We start from the raw sequence: 19,507 nt of genomic DNA, 5'->3' as shown, positions 1-19,507 counted from the left end.
ACTGAGGCGGCCCCGGCGGCAACATGACGGGGGCTGCTGACAGGGGGACGACGGCGTGTGGGTGTCTTGTGTCGCGCGGGGACCCCCCTTTGTCCCCGAACCCCCCTCCTGGTGTCCCCAACCCCCCCCATTTTGTCCCCGACCCCCCCGTTTTGTCCCCAATCCCCCCGTTTCGTCCCCGACCCCCCCGTTTCGTCCCTGACCCCCCCCGTTTTGTCCCCGACCCCCCCATTTTGTCCCCGACCCCCCCAGTTCTGTCCCCGACCCCCCCAGTTCTGTCCCCGACCCCCCATTTTGTCCCCACCCCCCCATTTTGTCCCCGACCCCCCCATTTTGTCCCCAACCTGCCCCATTTCGTCCCCGACCCCCCCGTTTCGTCCCCGACCCCCCCGTTTCGTCCCCGACCCCCCCATTTTGTCCCCGACCCCCCCATTTTGTCCCCAACCTGCCCTATTTTGTCCCCCACCCCCCCCATTTTGTCCCCACCCCCCCCATTTTGTCCCCAACCCCCCCCAATTTGTCCCCAACCCCCCCATTTTATCCCCAACCCCCCCATTTTGTCCCCAACCCCCCCATTTTATCCCCAACCCCCCCATTTTGTCCCCAACCCCCCCCCATTTTATCCCCGACCCCCCCATTTTGTCCCCGACCCCCCCCCCACTTTGTGTCCCCATCCCGAAACGGGGAGGGGAGTTTGGGGAGCGCACCCTGTTTTTACCCCACTTTTTTTTTTTTTTGCTCGCTTTTACACCCAAAATGGCCCCGGGGATGCAGGGACCCCGCTTTTTAACTCATTTGTACCCCAAAAACGGACTCGGAGATCCAAGAGCCCCACTTTTTACCTCGGTTGTAGCCCAAAAGTCGATCCCGGGACACGCTTTTTCCTTCGGTTCTACCCCCAAAAGGGATCCGGGAGTTCAGGGAACCACATTTTTTCCTCAGTTCTACCCAAAAATGGACCCAGGGATGCACGAACTCCACTTTTTCCCTCATTTGTACCCTAAAAATGGACTCAGAGATCCAGGAACCCCACTTTTTACCTCAGTCGTACCCCAGAAATGGACCCAGGGATGCAGGGACCCCACTTTTTACCTCAGTTGTACCCCGAAAATGACCCAGGGATGCAGGGACTCCACTATTTTCCCTCATTTGTACCCTAAAATTGGACCTAGGGATCCAGGAACCCCCCCATTCTCCCTCAGTTATACCCCAAAAAATGGACTCAGATCCAGGGATCCCCCTTTTTCCCTCAGTTGTACCCCAGAAATGGACCCAGGAATCCCAGAACCCCATTTTTTACCTCAGTTCTACCCCAAAAATGGATGCAGGGACGCCACTTTTTACTTCGGTTATACCGCAAAAATGGACCAAAAGATCCAGGGACCCCACTTTTTACCTCAGTTTCACGCCCAAAATGGAAACAGGGATCCCAGAACCTCACTTTTTACCACAGTGCCCCCCTCAAATTGGACCCAAGTTTCTGGGGACCCCTTTTTTTTTCCCCAGTCACACCCCAAAAATGGACCCCTGTCTCCAGGGTCCCCACATTTTACCTCAGTTTTACCCCCAAAACGGACCCAGGGACCCCTTTTCCCTTCAGTTATCCCCCCATAATGGATCCCAGTGCCTGGGGACCCCTTTTTACCTCAGTGTCTCCCCCCGAAATGGATCCAGGTCATTGGAGACCCCCCTTTTTCCCCCCTCAAATTGTACCCAAATGTCCAGGGACCCCCCCCCCCCACGTAGGCGCCCCCCATTTAGGCGCTCCAGGCGTCCCCCAATTCCCCTACAACCGACGGAGAAGACTCTTGGCTTCCCCCCCTCACCTCCCCGGACTCCATTTCCCAGCGCGCCCCCACAAGATGGCGCCGCCCCCACAAGATGGCGCCGCCCACGCCCCCATTTTCCCGCCCAGCGGCCAGGCCACGCCCCCTTCCCGCCCACTGCGGGCGCCTGCGTGCTGCGTAACGTCGCCCCCTTTTGTCTGCGCATGGTTCGCTCCGCGCATGCGCAGTGCGCTTCGTCCCCCCCCTTTCCGTGGGCAGGGCTGTACCATTGTGAGGGGCGAGGGGGGGGACAGCGGACGGGGCCACTTGTAGGGGACCCCCCCGACTATTTGGGGGGGGGGGGTCGGGGGGGGGGCGGCACCGACGCCTGGGTCCGCGGGCTGGTGAGTGGGGGGGGGGGCACGGGGATTTGTTTTTGTTTTTGTTTTTTTTTTTTCTTGCGGGGTGGGGACTGAGGGGACATGGGGTCCTTGGGAGCCCGGAGCCATTTTGGGGGGGTCACTGAGGGGAAAGGGGGGGGTCCTATGGCACTGGGAGGCATTTTGGGGGTGTTTCTGAGGGGAAAGTGGGGTGCCCGGGTACCTGGAGGCATTTTTGGGGGGGACACCGAGGGGAAAGGGGGGTCCCCGGCCACTTGGGTGCCTTTTTTGGGGGGGGTCACTGAGGGGAAAGTGGGGTCCCCGGGTACCTGGAGTGGTTTTGGGGGGTCACTGGGGGGAAAGGGGGTTCCCCGGCCACTTGGGAGCCTTTTTGGGGTACAACTGAGGGGAAAAGTGTGTTCCTGGGCACTCAGGTCCGTTTTGGGGGTGTTTCTGAGGGGAAAGGGGGGTTCTAGGGCACCTGGGTCCGTTTTTGGGGTACAACTGAGGGGAAAAGTGTGTCCCTGGGCACTCAGGTCCGTTTTTGGGGGGACACTGGGGGAAAAGAGGGGTCCTAGGACACTTGGGAGCCTTTTTGGGGGTGTTTCTGAGGGGAAAGTTGGGTCCCCGGGTACCTGGAGGCATTTTGGGGGGGTCGCTGAGGGGAAAAGGGGGACCCTGAATACTTGGGTCTGTTTTGGGGTAATAGTGAGGGAAAAAGGGGGGTTCCCCAGCTATTAGGATCCATTTTGGGTGGTGAATGAGGAAGAAAAAGGGGGTTTTGGACACTTGGATCCATTTTCGGGTGTAAATGGGGGGAAAAGGGGGGCCCTTGGGCAACTCGTTGCCATATGGCTGGGGGAAAAGGGGCTCCCCGAAGTCCTGGGTCAGTTTTTGGGGTGCAAGTGAAGGAAAAGGGGAGTTCCTGAGGGCCTGGGTCCTTTTTGGGGCACAATTTGGGGGAAAGGGGGTTCCTGGAGGCATTTTGGAAGCAGAACCGAGGGGAAAAAGGGGGTCCCTGGACACTTGGGTCTGTTTTTTGGGGTACGGCTGAGGGAAAAAGGGGGTCCCTCAATTCCTGGAGCCATTTTGGGGGCAGAACTGAGGGAAAAAGGGTGGTCCTGAGACCCTAGGGTGCATTTTTGGGGCAGAACTGAGACAAAAAGGGTGGTCCTGAGACCCTTGGGTGCATTTTTAGGGCAAAACTGAGGGGAAAAGGGGCTTCCTGAGACCTTTGGATCCGTTTTTGGGGCAGAACTGAGAGGAAAAGGGTGGTCCTGAAACCCTTGGGTGCATTTTTAGGGCAAAACCAGGGGGAAAAGGGGCTTCTTGAGACCTTTGGATCCATTTTTGGGGCAGAACTGAGAGGAAAAGGGTGGTCTTGAGACCCTTGGGTCCATTTTTGGGGCAGAACTGAGGGAAAAAGGGTGGTCCTGAGACCCTTGGGTGCATTTTTAGGGCAAAACTGAGGGGAAAAGGGGAGTTCTGAGGCCCTTGGATCGATTTTTGGGGCAAAACTGAGAGAAAAAGAAGGGTTCTGAGACCCTTGGGCGGTTTTTTGGGGCAGAAGTGAGGGGAAAATGGGGGTCCTGAGATCCTCGGGTGCATTTTTAGGGGAAAACTGAGGGGAAAAGGGGGGTCCCAAGACCCCTGGGTGCATATTTGGGTAGAACTGAGGGGAAAAGGGGGGTCCTAAGACCCTTTGGTGCATTTTTGGGGCAAAACTGAGAGGAAAAGGGGGATCCTGAGACATTTGGGTGCATTTCTGAGGCGAAACTGAGAAGAAAAGTGTTCCCCAAATGCCCCGCTGCTTATTTTTTAGTGACCCCCCACCCCAATTGACCCCCGCGGACCTCAATATCAGCACCCCCAGCGCCCCCAACCCCCCCAAAAATCCCCTTTTAACCCTTTTTTCCCCCCTCCAGGCGATGCTACGGCGAGTTTTGGGGGCCCCCCGGGGCCCCCTGGCGCTGCCCCCCCGCCCCGCGTCCCGCTCGGCCGCCGACCAGCACCCCCCGGACCTGGCCCGGGAGCGCTCCAAAACCGTCACCTCCTTCTACCACCAGCCCGCCATCGACACCGCCGCCGAGAAGGTTGGCTTTTGGGGGATTTTAAAGGGTTTTTTTGGGGGGCTGAAGGGGTTTTTTGGGGGGTTTTGTGACGCCCTCCCCCCCCCCGTCCCTCGCAGCCCTCGGTGCGCCTGACGCCGACCACCATGCTGTACTCGGGGCGCTCGCAGGACGGCAGCCATATTCTGGTGAGGGGGGGGTTGGGGGGGGTTTTGGGGACACGGGGGGGGCTTTGGGGACGTGGGGACAAGCGGGTTTGGGGACCTGGTGGCTTTGGGGACCGAGATATCCCGGTGGGAGGTGGCTTTGGGGACCCGGTGGCTTTGGGGTCTGAGGTGTCCAAGTGGCTTTGGGGACTTTGTGGCTTGGTGGGAGGGGATCCAGGTGGCTTTGGGGACAGGGACAAGCGGGTTTGGGGTCACAGGTGGCTTTGGGGACATGGGGACAAGCGGGTTTGGGGACCTGGTGGCTTCGGGGACGGAGGTTTCGAGTAGGTTTTGGGGACCTGGTGGCTTTGGGGGCCGAGATACCCGGACAGGAGGTGGCTTTGGGGACTTTGTGGCCTGGTGGGAGGGTTCCAGGTGGCTTTGGGGACAGGGACAAGCGGGTTTTGGGGACCCAGGTGGCTTTGGGGACAGGGGGACAAGCGGGTTTGGGGACTTTGGTGGCTTTGGGGACCAAGATATCCCGGTGGGAGGTGGCTTTGGGGACTTTGTGGCTCGGTGGGAGGGTTCCAGGTGGCTTTGGGGACAGGGACAAGCGGGTTTGGGGTCACAGGTGGCTTTGGGGACATGGGGACAAGAGGGTTTGGGGACCTGGTGGCTTTGGGGACGGAGGTTTCGAGTAGGTTTTGGGGACCTGGTGGCTTTGGGGGCCGAGATACCCGGACAGGAGGTGGCTTTGGGGGCCCGGTGGCTCGGTGGGAGGCTTCCGGGTGGCTTTGGGGACTCGGCGGCCTTGGGGACAGCGTGACGTCGGGGGTCTTGGTGGCTCCGGTGTCCCCGCAGAAGAGCGCCCGCTACCTGCAGCAGGAGCTGCCCGTGCGCATCGCCCACCGCATCAAGGGCTTCCGCAGCCTGCCCTTCATCATCGGCTGCAACCCCACCATCCTCCACGTGGTGAGGACCTCTTGGGGACGCGGTGGCCCTGCTGGGGACACGTTGGGGACGTTGGGGACACGTTGGGGACGTTGGGGACGCGGTGGCCCTGCTGGGGACACGCTGGGGATGTGGGGGGGGGGGCGCAAGCGGTCGGTTCCTGGTGGGGCGGGGCCCCCGAGCGGGCGTTTTGGGGACGTCTGGGGGCACCGAGAGGGGACCTGGGGGGGGGTTGGGGACACAGGGGGGGGTTTGGGGACACAGGGGGGGGGTTGGGGACATTGAGGGGGGTTTGGGGACATCGGGGGGGTTGGGGACACGGGGGTTTTGGGGACATTGGGGGGGGTTTTGGGGACACGGGGGCCGTCGTGGTGACGCCCGTCCCTGCCCCGCAGCATGAGCTCTACATTCGCGCCTTCCAGAAGCTCAGCGAGTTCCCGCCCGTGAGTGTCCCCCCCCGTGTCACCCCCCTTGTCCCCGTGTCACCCCCCCGTCCCCGTGTCACCTTGTCCTTGCGTCACCCTGTCCCCATGTCGCCCTGTCCTCGTGTTACGCCATGCTTGTGTCCCCGTGTCCCCTTGTCCCCATGTCCCCTTGTCCCTTTGTCCCCGTGTCCCTTTGTCCCCCTGTCACCCCACACTCACGTCACCCCCTCCCCGTGTCCCCCTGTCCCCGTGTCACCCCATTTTTGTGTCCCCGTGTCCCCATGTCCCCGTGTCCCTTTGTCCCCCTGTCACCCCACACTCACGTCACCCCCTCCCCGTGTCCCCCTGTCCCCGTGTCACCCCGTTTTTGTGTCCCCTTGTCCCTGTGTCCCCGTCCCCATGTCACCCCGTTTTTGTGTCCCCATGTCCCCTTGTCCCCAATGTCCCCCTGTCCCCGTGTCCCTCCCCACCCCATTTTTACGTCCCCGCGCCCCCACGTTACTCCACCCTCTCGTCCCCTTATCCCTCCAAATTCTTGTCACCCCCTCCCCGTGTCCCCTCGTCCCCAATGTCCCCCCGCGTCCCCCCGTACCACCCCCTGTCCCCAGATCCAGGCGCGGGGGGACGAGGAGCGCTACTGCTCGCTGCTGCGCCAGCTGCTGGAGGACCACAAGGACGTGGTGACGCTGCTGGCCGAGGGGCTGCGCGAGTGCCGGCGCCACATCCAGGTACGGGGACAGCGGGGCGGCCCTAAAACGGTCCCGGCCCCAAAATTTTGGGGGCTTGGGGACATGGGGGTGGCCCTAAAAGGTCCTGGCCCCGAATTCTGGGAGCTTGGGGACATCGGGGTGGCCCTAAAAGGTCCTGGCCCCAAAATTTTGGGGGCTTGGGGACATCGGGGTGGCCCTAAAAGGTCCTGGCCCTAAAATTTTGGCGGCTTGGGGACATTGGGATGGCCCTAAAATGGTCCTGGACCCAAAGTTTGGGGTTCTTGGGGACATTGGGGTGGCCCCAAATGCTCCTGGCCCCAAAGTTCTGGGAGGTTGGGGACATGGGGGTGGCCCTAAAGGGTCCTGTCCCCATATTTGGGGTTCTTGGGGACATCGGGGTGGCCCTAAACGCTCCTGTCCCTAAATTTGGGGTGCTTGGGGCCATCCGGGTGGCCCCAAACTTGGCATCCCCAAATTCTGGGTCCCTTGGGGACACGAGGGGACTTCGTGGCGACCCCAAACCCTCCTGTCCCTAAATTTGGGGTGCTTGGGGCCATCGGGGTGACCCCAAACGCTCCTGTCCCCAAATTCTGGGTCCCCTGGGGACATGAGGGGACATCGGGGTGGCCCCAAACACTCACGTCCCTAAATTTGGCGTGCTTGGGGCCATCGGGGTGACCCCAAGCGCTCCTGTCCCTAAATTTGGGGTGCTTGGGGCCATCGGGGTGACCCCAAACGCTCCTGTCCCCAAATTTGGGGTGCTTGGGGACATTGGGGTGACCCCAAACTCGGTGTCCCCAAACTGTGAGTCCCTCGAGGACACGAGGGGACATCGGGGTGATCCCAAACGCTCCTGTCCCTAAATTTGGGGTGCTTGGGGACACAAAGGGACATCGGGGTGACCCCAAACCCTCCTGTCCCCAAATTTGGGGTGCCGGGTGCCATCCGGGGTGGCCCCAAACTCGGTGTCCCCAAATTCTGGGTCCCTTGGGGACACGAGGGGCCATCGGGGTGACTCCAAATGCTCCTGTCCCCAAATTCGGGGTGCTTGGGGCTATCGGGGTGGCCCCAAACGCTCCTGTCCCCAAATTCTGGGTCCCTTGGGGACACGAGGGGACATCGGGGTGACCCCAAACCCTCCTGTCCCCAAATTTGGGGTGCCGGGGGCCATGGGGGCGCCCCCCAACCTCTGCGCCCCGCAGGACGAGCGGCTGCTGCGCCCCTTCCTGGACAAGACGCTGACGTCGCGGCTGGGCATGCGCATGCTGGCCTCCCACCACCTGGCCCTCCACGAGGACAAGGTACGGGGACGGCGCCTATAGGATCCGGAGGGGGCGCCCCCCCCCCGCGGCGTGCGTGTCCGCCCCCCGAACCCCCCCCCAGCGTCCCCCAAAATCCCTCACCGCCGTAAAATTCTGCCCAGCCCGACTTCGTGGGGATCATCTGCACCCGCCTGTCCCCCAAGAAGATCGTCGAGAAGTGGGTCGACTTCGCCCGGTGAGGAGGGGACCCTATAGGGGGCTATAGGGGCTCCGGAGGGGCTCTGGGGGGGCCTTATGGGCTTGTGGGGGTTCCTGGGGGCGGTTATGGGGCTGGGAGGGTTCTTTTGGGGTCTCTGTGGGGCTGTAGGGGCTTTTATGAAGGGTTTTGTAAGGCTATAGGGGTCGTGCAGGGCTCCTATAGGACCATATGGGGCTATAGGTGTTCGTATGAGGGTCCCTATGGGGCTATAGGGGTTGCTAGAGCGGGGTTATGGGGCTGGCAGGGTTCTTTTGGGGTCTCTATGGGGCTATAGGGGCTCTTAGGAAGGGTTTTGTAAGGCTATAGGGGTCATGCAGGGCCCCTATAGGGCCATATGGGTTTTTTTGGGCTATAGGTGTTCCTATGAGGGTCCCTATGGGGCTGTAGGGGTTCCTGGGGGGGGTTATGGGGCTGGCAGGGTTCTTTGGGGGTCTCTGTGGGGCTGTAGGGGCTGTTATGGAGGGTTTTGTAGGGCTATAGGGGTCGTGAAGAGTCCCTATAGGGCCATATGGGGCTATAGGTGTTCCTATAAGGGTCCCTATGGGGCTATAGGGGTTGCTAGAGCGGGGTTATGGGGCTGGGAGGGTTCTTTTGGGGTCTCTGTGGGGCTGTAGGGGCTCTTATGAAGGGTTTTGTAAGGGTATAGGGGTCTTTACGGGGCCCCTATAGGGCCATATGGGTCTTTAGGGGGCTATAGGTGTTCCTATGAGGGTCCCTATGGGGCTATAGGGGTTCCTGGAGGGGGGTTTATGGGGCTGGCAGGGTTCTTTTGGGGTCTCTGTGGGGCTGTAGGGGCTCTTATGGAGGGTTTTGTAGGGCTATAGGGGTCGTGCAGGGCCCCTATAGGGCCATACGGGTCCCTATGGGGCTATAGGTGTTCCTTTAAGGGTCCCTATGGGGCTATAGGTGTTCCTTTAAGGGTCCCTATGGGGCTATAGGGGTTCCTAGAGGCGGGTTATGGGGCTGGGAGGGTTCTTTTGGGGTCCCTATGGGGCTGTAGGGGCTCTTATGAAGGGTTTTGTGAGGCTACAGGGGTCGTGCCCGGCCCCTATAAGGCCATATGGGTCTTTATGGGGCTATAGGTGTTCGTATGAGGATCCCTATGGGGCTGTAGGGGTTCCTGGGGGGGGGTTATGGGGCTGGGAGGGTTCTTTTGGGGTCTCTATGGGGCTATAGGGGCTTTTATGAAGGGTTTTGTGAGGCTATAGGGATCGTGCAGGGTCCCTATAGGGCCATATGGATCCTTATGAGGGTCTATATGGGGCTACGGGAGTCCCTATAGATTTCGGGGTGGTCCCAATGGGTCTCAGGGGGTTCCCTATGGATCTCGGGGGGGTCCCTATGGATCTCCGGTGGGCCTTTATAGATCTCTGGGGGGTCCCTATGGATCTGGGGGGGTTCCCTATAGATTTCAAGAGGGTCCCTATGGATCTCGGGGGTTCCCTATGGATCTCAGGGGGGGTCCCTATAGATCTCGGGTGGGTCCCTATAGATCTGGGGGGGTCCCTATAGATCTTGGGCAGGTCTCTATGGATCTCAGGGGGTCGCTCTAGATCTCAGGGGGGTCCCTATGGATCTCATGGGTGCCCCTATGGATCTCGGGGGTGCCCCTATAGATCTCAGGGGGGTCCTTATGGATCTCAGGGGGTTCCCTATAGATCTCAGGAGTGCCCCTATGGAGAGGTCCCTATAGATCTCGGGGAGGTCCCTATAGGTCCCGAGGCGCCCTTATAGGGCCGCAGGGGCTTCTCAGAGGGCTCGTACGGGGCTGGGACCTTACCGGGGGGGACGGGTGACACCGGGGGGCTGGGTGACACCGGGGGGGGCTGGGTGACACCGAGGGGGGATGGGTGACACCGGGGGGGGATGGGTGACATTGAGGGGGGGCTGGGTGACACCGGGGGGGGTTGGGTGACCCCGCGGGTGCCGGGCAGGCGGCTGTGTGAGCACCAGTACGGGAACGCGCCGCGGGTGCGCGTCAACGGGCACGTGGCCGCCCGCTTCCCCTTCATCCCCCTGCCCCTCGACTACATCCTGCCCGAGCTGCTCAAGAACGCCATGAGGTACCCGGCCCTATAGCGGGGAGGGCCCTATAGGGGGGCGGGCGCTATAGGGGGGCGGGCGCTATACGGGGGGGGGCGGTACAGGGTCCCGTGGGGGGAGGATAGAGGGTTTAGTTTTGGGGGGCGGGGGGGGGGTTCGGTTTGGGGAGGGGTTTTGGGGTGTCGCGGGGCGAGGTAGGGAGGGGCGGGGTCGTATAGGGGGTGGGTTCCTATAGAGGGGAGGGAGGGGGGGTCACGCGGGACCCTATGGGGGTGTATGGGGGGGGGATGTTGGGCTTTAAGGGGGTAAAAAGGGAGGGGGGGCTATAGGGGGTATGTGGGGTATTTGGGGTCCTGTAAGGGGTATATGGGATCCTTTAAGGGGTATATGGGGCCTTTAAGGTGTATATGGGGCCTTTAAGGTGTATATGGGGCCTTTAAGGGGTATATGGGGCCTATAAGAGGTATATGGGATCCTTTAAGGGGTATATGGGGCCCTATAAGGGGGTATGGGGCCCTATAGCAGGGGCATGGGATCCTATAAGGGGTATATGGGCCATTTGGGGGGGATATGGGCCCTATAAAGGGTATATGGGACCCAGTAAGGGGTATATGGGCCCTATAGGGGGGTATATGGGACCGTATAGGGGGGATATGGGTCCTATATGGCATGTATGGGGGAGATATGGGGCTTTTTGGGGGGGTTATGGGGGGGTACGGGGCCCTATAGGAGGTGCGTGGGGCCTATGGGGGGGTATATGGGGCTTTACAGGGGGGATAAGGAGGGGTGTGGGGCCTTATAGGGGCCCTGTGGAGGGCATATGGGGGGTATAGGGGAATACACGACCATACGGGACCATACGGGGCTGTGGGAGGGATATGGGGCAGGGCGCGGTATATAGGACCAGAAGGGAGGCCTATGGGGCCCCGGGGGACGTATAGGGCCGGGGGGATGTATAGGGGCCCCGGGGGATGTATAGGGGCCCCGGGGGATGTATAGGGGCTGGGGGGATGTATAGGGGCCCCGGGGGATGTATAGGGGCCCCGGGGGACGTATAGGGGCCACCACCGTGTGGGGCTGCGGCAGGGCCACGATGGAGTCGCACCTCGACACGCCCTACAACGTCCCCGACATCGTCGTCACCATCGCCAACAACGACATCGACATCGTCATCCGGTACCTGGGTCCTATAGGGGCTGTCCATAACGTCCCGCCGCCTATAGGCACCCCCCCCGAGGTGCCCTCGTCGACCGGGGGAGTCCCCGGGGGGTCCCCGTGTCCATAAAGGTCCCCAGGGTGTCCCCATCTATAGGGGGTCCGCAGGGAAGTCCCCGTGTCCCTATACGGGACGTTCTCCGTGGCACCCCACAGCCGTAGGGGGTCCCTATAGGATGTTCTTTATGGTGGCCCTATAGGATGTTCTCCGTGATGTCCCACGGGATGTTCTTTGTGGTGGTCCCGTATAGGATCTTCCCCATGGCGCCCCACATCCATAGGGGTCTACGGCGGGTCCCTATGGGATGTCCCCCATGGCACTTCTATAGGATGTTCCCTGTGGCGTTCCTATAGGACGTTTCCCATGGGATCCCTATAGGACATTTCTCATGGTACCCCTATAGGACATTCCCCATGGCGTCCCTATAGGATGTTCCTTCCCAGTGGCTTTCTTATCCCCATAGGACGTTCCCTATGGCACCTATAGGACTTTTCCCCATGGCATCCTTGTCCCCATAGGATGTTCCCCCATGGCACCTGTAGGATATTCCCACAGCATTCCCATCCCCATAGGACATTCCCCCCTGGCACCTATAGAACATTCCCCACAGCTTCCCTGTCCCTATAGGACCTTCCCCATAGGATGTTCCCCATGGCACCTATAGGATATTCCCACAGCTTCCCTGTCCCTATAGGACCTCCCCCCACGGCACCTATAGGATATTCTCACAGCGTCCCTGTCCCTATAGGACCTTCCCCCGTGGCACTTATAGGATATTCCCACAGTGTCTCTGTCCCTATAGGACCTTCTCCCACGACACCTATAGGATATTCCCACAGTGTCCCCCCCCATCCCTATAGGACATTCCCCCCTGGCACCTATAGAACATTCCCCACAGCTTCCCTGTCCCTATAGGACTTTCCCCCATGATACCTATAGGATATTCCCACAGTGTCCCCGTCCCTTTAGGACCTTCTCCCATGGCACCTATAGGATATTATAGGATATTCCCACAGCGTCTCTGTCCCTATAGGACCTTCCCCCACGGCACCTATAGGATATTCTCACAGCGCCCCTGTCCCTATAGGACCTTCCCCCACGGCACCTATAGGACATTCCCACAGCGTCCCCATCCCCATCGGACATTCCTCCCGGCACCTATAGGGCGCTCCCCGCCCCCACAGGACCTTCCCCCTCTCTCGGGCCGCCCCCATCGTTTCAGGGCCTCCTCCGCGGAGGCTGCCCCCCACCCCCTCCCCCTTTCCCTTTACGTCCCCGTCCCCTATATAGGATCTCCGACCGGGGCGGGGGCATCCCCCACGACCTCCTGGACAAGGTGACCGAGTACCACTTCAGCACGGCCGAGGCCAGCGCCCAGGACCCCCGCTTGGGAGGCCCCTTCCGTAACCTCCTCGACCTCAGCCACGGCGCCCAGGCCTGCCCCATGCACGGGTACGGGGTCACCCCGACCCCCCTGGGGGACGCCCCCAAATCCCCCCGATTCCCCTCCCCCCCCCCCCGCCCGCCCGACGTTTCTCCCTCTTCCCCGGCCTCCAGGTTCGGCTTCGGGCTGCCGACCTCGCGCGCCTACGCCGAGTACTTGGGGGGCTCGCTGTGCCTCCAGTCGCTGCAGGGCGTGGGCACCGACGTCTACCTGCGCCTGCGCCACATCGACGGCAAGGGGGAGAGCTTCCGCATCTAGGGGGCGCCCGCGGCCTCCCTTCCCCGCGGCCTCCCCCCCTCCAACGGCCTCCAGTTCGCCTCGGCGGCCTCCAAATCCGCCTCGGCCTGGCCTCGCCGGCGGCGCCTCCCCGGTGGCCTCGCCCCTTGGCCTCCTTGGTGGCGTCACCTCCTCGGTGGCCTCCCTGGCGGCCTCACCCCTTGACCTCCTCGGTGGCGTCACCTCCTTGGCGGCCTCGCCTCCCTGGCCTCCTCGGTGGTGTCACCTCCTCGGTCTCCTCGGTGGTGTCACCTCCTTGGTGGCCTCCCTGGTGGCCTCGCCTGCTCGGTGGCCTCACCCCTTGGCCTCCTCGGTGGTGTCACCTCCTCGGTGGCCTCCTTGATGGCCTCACCTCCCCGGGGGCCTCACCTTTGGCCTCCTCGGTGGTGACGTCTCTTCGGTGGCGTCACCTCCTTGGTCTCCTTGGTGGTCTCCTTGGCGGTGTCACCTCCTTGGCAGCCTCAGCCCTTGGCCTCCTCGGTGGCGTCACCTCCTTGGTGGCCTCCCTGGTGGCCTCGCCTCCCTGGTGGCCTCATCCCTTGGCCTCCTTGGTGGTGTCACCTCTTCAGCGGCCTCCCTGACGGCCTCACCTCCCCGGTGGCCTCACCCCTTGGCCTCCTCGGTGGTGTCACCTCCTTCGTGGCCTCCTCGGTGGTGTCACCTCATCAGCGGCCTCACCCCTTGGCCTCCTCGGTGGTGTCATCTCCTCAGCAGCCTCCCTGGTGGCATCACCTCCTCGGTGGCCTCAACTCCTCGGCGGCCTCAACCTCCTCCACGGCAACCTCAGGTCCTCGGTGGCCTCAACCGGCCTCAACCCCGCGGCGGCCTCAACCCCCTCCACGGCGGCCTCGAATCCTCAGCGGCCTCGACCCCGCGGCGGCCTCGGCGCCTCGGTTCCGGAAAGTTCCCCGTGACGGGGGGCCGGCGGCGGAGGTCGGAGCGCTCCCGGACATTTGGGGGGGGGGGGGGGCAGGGGGGGGAGGTTCCCCGCTCAGCTCGCCGCGTTGCGCGCTTCGTTAGGGCCTCGCCTCGTTAGCGGGGCGGCGCTCTCATTAAAGCTGCAGCCGGTGGTGAGGGGAGAGGCTTTATTGGGGAGGCTGGGGGGGGGGGAGGAGGGAGGAAGAGGAGGGAGAGGGAGGAAGGCTGAGGGGGAGGGGGTTCTGCTCGCGGCTCGTTTCTCACCCTAAATCCATCCTCTTCCTCCTCGGGGCCTCCATTTTCTTCCTCGGGGCCTTCATCTTCCTCCTCACCATCGTCTTCCTCCTCAGGGCCTCCACCTTCAACCCCGTCCTCCTCTTTGGAGGCTCCAGGGTCATCTTCCTCCTCCTCACCATCACCTTCCTCGTCCTCGGGGTCTCCCTTCCCCTCTTGGCGTCGCCTTCCTCTTCATCATCTTCCTCCTCAGCATCATCTCCGGCCTCCGGGTTCCTTCCTCCGGCCTCGCCCTCACCTTCCTCCTCCTCGGGGCCTTCATCTTCCCCTTCGGCATCATCATCCTCCGCCGTGGGGTCTCCGGCCTCTTCCTTGGGGACCCCCGGCCTCCTCCTCAGGGGTCTTCATCACCATCTTCGTCCTCGGGGCCTCCATCTTCCTCCTTGGGGCCTCCATCTTCCTCCTCGGGGCCTCCATCACCATCCTCTTCCTCTAGGTCTCCATCTTCCTCCCCACCATCACCATCCTCAGGAGTCTCCGTCCTCCTCGGCGCCTCCATCTTCGTCACCATCCTCCTCCTCCTCCGGGCTTCCGCCTCCCCCCCTCTCCTCCTTCCTACTCGGTGTCGCCTCCCGCGTCCTCCTCCTCGGGGCCTCCATCTTCCCCCCCGGCGTCCCCGTCCTCCTCGGAGCCCCCGACTTCCTCCTCCAGGTCTCCATCTCCCTCCTCACCATCACCTTCCTCCTCGGAGCCTCCATCTTCATCACCTTCCTCCTCCTCGGGGGCTCCTTCTTCCTCTTCGAGGCCTCCGCCTTCCTCTTCACCCTTCTCCTCCTCCTCTTCGGGGCCTTCCTCGTCCTTGGGGCCTTCGTCTTCGTCCTTGGGGCCTTCGTCTTCGTCCTTGGGGCCTCCGTCCTCCTCTTTGGGGCCTCCGTCCTCCCGCGGCGGGTGACAGCAGGGACAATCGGAGCGGTGCGACGGCTGAGCGTCGCGCCGGGGGTTGTAGAAATCTACGGAGGACACAAAACACCCATGGAGCGACCTATAGGACCGCCTATAGGGCGATCTATAGGGGAAAGGGGAACTCACCCAGCGGCCCCGGCTCCTCCAGGCTGGCCAGGACGTAGAGCAGCGCCCGGCAGCTTTCCTCGCCGCGAGCCAGCGCCAGCGCCCGCAGCCGGCGGACCCAGCCCCGGCCTCCCGGGGGTCCCAGCGCCGCCTCCTCGGTGGGCCCCAGCGCCCCGGCTTCCCGCAGCCCCGCCAGGAGCTCGTGGCCCGGCACCCGCAGCAGCCGATCCTCCAGCGCCCGGCCCTGCGCCTGAACCTGCGCCTGCGCCGACATCGTGGCTGCCTGCGGGGGGGGGGAAGAAGAGGCGTCGGAGGCCTCGACGAGGCACCGGAGGGGTCCTATATGTGAGTGCTCAGCCCTATAGGAGGCATTAGAGAATCCCCACCACGGGGCTCAGCCCTATAGGAGACACTGGGGAGTCCCCACCGTGGGGCTCAGCCCTATAGGAGACACTGGAGAATCCCTACTATAAGGCTCAGCCCTATAGGAGACACCAGAGAATCCCCACCACGGGGCTCAGCCCTATAGGAGACACCGGAGAATCCCCACCATGGGGCTCAGCCCTATATAGTACAGTAGAGAAGCCGCAGTGGGGGCTCGGCCCTATAGGAGACCCTGAAAACCTCCCCTATAGAGGGGCTCGGCCCTATAGACCCCAAAGATTCTCCGCCATGGGCATCAGCCCTATAGGACCCCCCCCATGGGTGCTCAGCCCTATAGGACCCCCCCATGGGGGCCCAGCCCTATAGGAGCCCCCAGCACCCCCCTGTTGATGCCTATACCACCCCCACCGGCCCCACAGGGGGCTGAGCCAGACCCTATAGCTCCCCCCCAGCACCCTATAGGGCCCTATAGCCCCCGTACTCCTGCCCCCCCGCCGCCTCCCTACCCGCTGCCGGCCCCTATAGCTCCCCACGCCGCGCCGGCCCCTATATGGCCCCTACAGCCCTATATGGGCCCCCCGGGGGTATTTTTAGCGCTGACCTTTAGCCGGCCGAGCCCTGCTGGGAACGGGGGTGGGGGGGCACAGCGGGGCCATTTTGTGCCCCCCCCGGCCACAAAAAGGGACCCCCGGATGCCCCCCCTTCCCCCCCCCCCGGTGCCTTAACGCCCTCATGGTGGCGCTTTGTGCCCCTCCCCCACGTTTCCCGCCATTTTTAACCCCCCCCTCCCCCACATTTCCCACCCTTTCTAACGGTTTTCCTCACGTTTCCCGCCATTTTTAACGGTCCTCCACAGGTTTCCCGCCATTTTTAACGGTTTTCCTCGCGTTTCCCGCCATTTTAAATGGTCCTTCACAAGTTTCCCGCCGGTTTTAACGGTTTTCCTCACGTTTCCCGCCATTTTTAACGGTTTTCCTCACGTTTCCCGCCATTTTTAACGGTTTTCCTCACGTTTCCCGCCCTTTTTAACGGTTTTCCTCACGTTTCCCGCCCTTTTTAACGGTCCTCTACAAGTTTCCTGCCATTTTTAACCCCTCCTCCCCCCCATTTCCTGCCCTTTTTAACGGTTTTCCTCGCGTTTCCCACCATTTCTAACGGTCCTCTACAAGTTTCCCGCCATTTTTAACTCCCCTCCCGCGTTTCCCGCCATTTTTAATGGTCCTCTACAAGTTTCCCGCCATTTATACCCCCCCCCCAACGTTCCCTACCCTTTTTAACGGTTTTCCTCACGTTTCCCGCCATTTTTAACGGTCCTCTACAAGTTTCCCGCCATTTTTAACCCCCCCCCCATGTTTCCCGCCCTTTTTAACGCTTTTCCTCGCATTTCCCGCCATTTTTAACGGTCCTCTACAAGTTTCCCACCATTTTTAACGCCCTCTCTCAAAGTTTCCCGCCATTTTTAAAGGTCCTCTAAAAGTTTCCCGCCATTTTTAACACCCCTCCCCCATGTTTCCCGCCCTTTCTAACGGTTTTCCTCACGTTTCCTGCCATTTTTAATGGTCCTCTACAAGTTTCCTGCCATTTTTAACCCCCCCCCCCATGTTTCCCGCCCTTTTTAACGGTTTTCCTTGCGTTTCCCGCCATTTTTAACGGTCCTCTACAAGTTTCCCGCCATTTTTAACCCCCTCCCGCGTTTCCCGCCATTTTTAATGGTCTTCTACAAGTTTCCCGCCATTTATACCCCCCCCCCAACGTTCCCTACCCTTTTTAACGGTTTTCCTCACGTTTCCCGCCATTTTTAACGGTCCTCTACAAGTTTCCCGCCATTTTTAACCCCCCCCCTCCCCCATGTTTCCCGCCCTTTTTAACGCTTTTCCTCGCATTTCCCGCCATTTTTAACGGTCCTCTACAAGTTTCCCACCATTTTTAACGCCCTCTCTCAAAATTTCCCGCCATTTTTAACGGTTCCCCTCAGTCTTCTCGTCATTTTTAACGGACTCTCCTCAGGCTTCCCGCCATTTTTAACGCCCCCCTCCCCATCACATTTCCCGCCATTTTTAACTCCCCCCCCTCACGTTTTCCACCGTTTTTAACGGTTCCCTTCATGTTTCCTGCCATTTTTAATGCTCCCCCTCATATTTCCCTCCCTTTTTAACGGCTTTCCTCACGTTTCCCACCCTTTTTAACGGTTTCTCCTCACACGTCCCGCCATTTTTAATGACCCCCCCCCCGTTTCCCACCCTTCTTAACTGTCACCCTCAACTTTCCCACCATTTTTAACGCCTCCCCTCATGTTTCCCGCACTTTTTAACAATTTTCCTCACTTTTCCCGCCTTTTTAAACGCCCCCCCCCCCCCCCACTTCCAGCCATTTTTAACGGTTCCCCTCAGGTTTCCCGCCCTTTTTAACGGTTCTCCTCCCATTTCCCGCCATTTTTAACGGTCCCCATCCCATTTCCCGCCATTTTAACACCCCCCCATCCCATTTCCCGCCATTTTTAACGGTTCCCCTCATATTTCCCGCCATTTTAACACCCCCCCATCCCATTTCCCGCCATTTGTAACGCTCCCCCCTCCCATTTCCCACCGTTTTTAACGGTTTCTCCTCACATTTCCCGCCATTTTTAACTGTCCCCCTCACGTTTCCCGCCATTTTTAACGGTTCCCTTCACGTTTCCCGCCATTTTTAACGGTCCTCTTCATGTTTCCCGCCCTTTTAAACGGTTCCCCTCACGTTTCCCGCCATTTTTAACGCCCCCCCCCCCCGTTTCCCGCCCTTTTTAACGGCCGCCACCCGAGGGCGCTGTGGCAGCTCCCAACATGGCCGCCTGACCCCTATAGGGCCCTATAGGTTCCCCTCGCTTTGGGGGCGTTCCTATAGGGCCAGCGGGAATTATGGGATGGGGACGCCCCCTATAGAGAACCTATGGGATTTCTATAGGGTCAGGGTCTCTATAGGTTCCTCTAGGGCACCCTATAAGGGAGCAGAGGCCGGTGAGGACCTCTATAGGGTCCCTAAGAAGGAGCAGAGGCTGGAGGCTTTCTATAGGGTCTCTGGGGGAGTTTAGGTCGGTGGGGGTCCCTATGGGGTTTCTGTACAGTCCATAGGGGGAAGGTGTCTCTATAGGCCCCTCTATAGGGTCCCTGTGACAGAAAAGAGGCTGATGGGGCTGATAGGGCATCTATAGGGTCCCTATGAGGGAGCAAGGGTCCCTATGGGGTTTGTATAGGGTTGGGATAAGGGATCGAAGAGTCCGTATGGGTTTCTATAGGGTCCTATGAGGGAGTAAGGGTTCCTGTGGGGTTTCTATAGGGTCCATATAAAGAAGTGAGGGATCTGTATGGGTTTCTATAGGGTGCCCATGAATGAGGGCCCCTATGAGGTTGCTATAGGGTCTGCATAAGGGAGTAAAGGGCCCACATGGGTTTCTATAGGGTCCTTATGAAGGAGTGAGGGTCCCTATGGGGTTTCTATAGGGCCCATATAAGGGAGTGAGGGTTCTATATAGGGTTCTATAGGGTCCGTAATAAGGGATCGAGGGCTCCATATGTTTCTGTAGGGTCCCCATGAGGGACGACCCCTATGAGGCTGCTATAGGGTCCCTATAAGGGACTGAAGGGCCCATATAGATGTCTATAGGGTCCCTATGAGGGAACGGAGGCCGGTGCGGGTACATACGGTCTCTATAGGGTCTCTATAAGAGCGGGGGGGCTCTCCACAGGCCTTCTATAGGTTCCCCGTGACGCAGCAGCACCCTATAGGGGCTCTATAAGCCACCAGGAGCCGGCCGCTCCCCCCCCCCAACCCCTAATGGATCCGCCCGCCCTCCTGGCCACGCCCCCTCCCCCAGACCGCGCCCCCTCCTTCCCCCCCCCATCCCCTCAATGGTCCCGCCCACCCCGCCGGGCCCTTCCCAACCCCCGGACCGTACCAACGAACCCCGGCGGGGGGGGGGG

The 19,507-nt window shown here is 60.9% G+C and overlaps 2 protein-coding genes across 5 annotated transcripts; one reads left to right on the top strand and one right to left on the bottom strand.

The window, feature by feature from the left end:
- Positions 1 to 35: 35 nt before the first annotated feature.
- On the top strand, positions 36 to 14,021 carry BCKDK (branched chain keto acid dehydrogenase kinase). Of its 3 annotated transcripts, none has more exons than XM_083815016.1 (12): positions 36 to 57; positions 4,072 to 4,239; positions 4,335 to 4,403; positions 5,223 to 5,333; positions 5,708 to 5,755; positions 6,346 to 6,465; positions 7,650 to 7,748; positions 7,871 to 7,944; positions 9,903 to 10,031; positions 11,098 to 11,187; positions 12,518 to 12,679; positions 12,785 to 14,021. In XM_083815016.1, exons 2-12 carry the CDS (start codon positions 4,075 to 4,077, stop codon positions 12,927 to 12,929), a joined length of 1,212 nt encoding a protein of 403 aa, XP_083671142.1. In that variant the 5' UTR covers positions 36 to 57; positions 4,072 to 4,074; the 3' UTR covers positions 12,930 to 14,021. The 3 variants fall into 3 exon arrangements, with proteins under 3 accessions (XP_083671142.1, XP_083671140.1, XP_083671141.1); XM_083815014.1 differs by lacking the exon at positions 36 to 57 and adding an exon at positions 1,905 to 2,170; XM_083815015.1 differs by lacking the exon at positions 36 to 57 and adding an exon at positions 2,811 to 3,190.
- On the bottom strand, positions 14,019 to 19,409 carry LOC310888383 (uncharacterized protein). Of its 2 annotated transcripts, XM_083815017.1 has the most exons (3): positions 19,230 to 19,409; positions 15,189 to 15,450; positions 14,019 to 15,109 (listed from the first exon to the last, which is right to left on the bottom strand). In XM_083815017.1, exons 2-3 carry the CDS (start codon positions 15,439 to 15,441, stop codon positions 14,715 to 14,717), a joined length of 648 nt encoding a protein of 215 aa, XP_083671143.1. In that variant the 5' UTR covers positions 15,442 to 15,450; positions 19,230 to 19,409; the 3' UTR covers positions 14,019 to 14,714. The 2 variants fall into 2 exon arrangements, with proteins under 2 accessions (XP_083671143.1, XP_083671144.1); XM_083815018.1 differs by lacking the exon at positions 19,230 to 19,409 and having other exon boundaries at positions 15,189 to 16,312.
- Between the last annotated feature and the right edge of the window lie 98 nt (positions 19,410 to 19,507).

Source organism: Anser anser (assembly GCF_964211835.1).
Source record: "Anser anser genome assembly, chromosome: 34".
Taxonomy (NCBI): domain Eukaryota; kingdom Metazoa; phylum Chordata; class Aves; order Anseriformes; family Anatidae; genus Anser; species Anser anser.
This window is presented reverse-complemented; position numbering and strand designations above follow the sequence as displayed.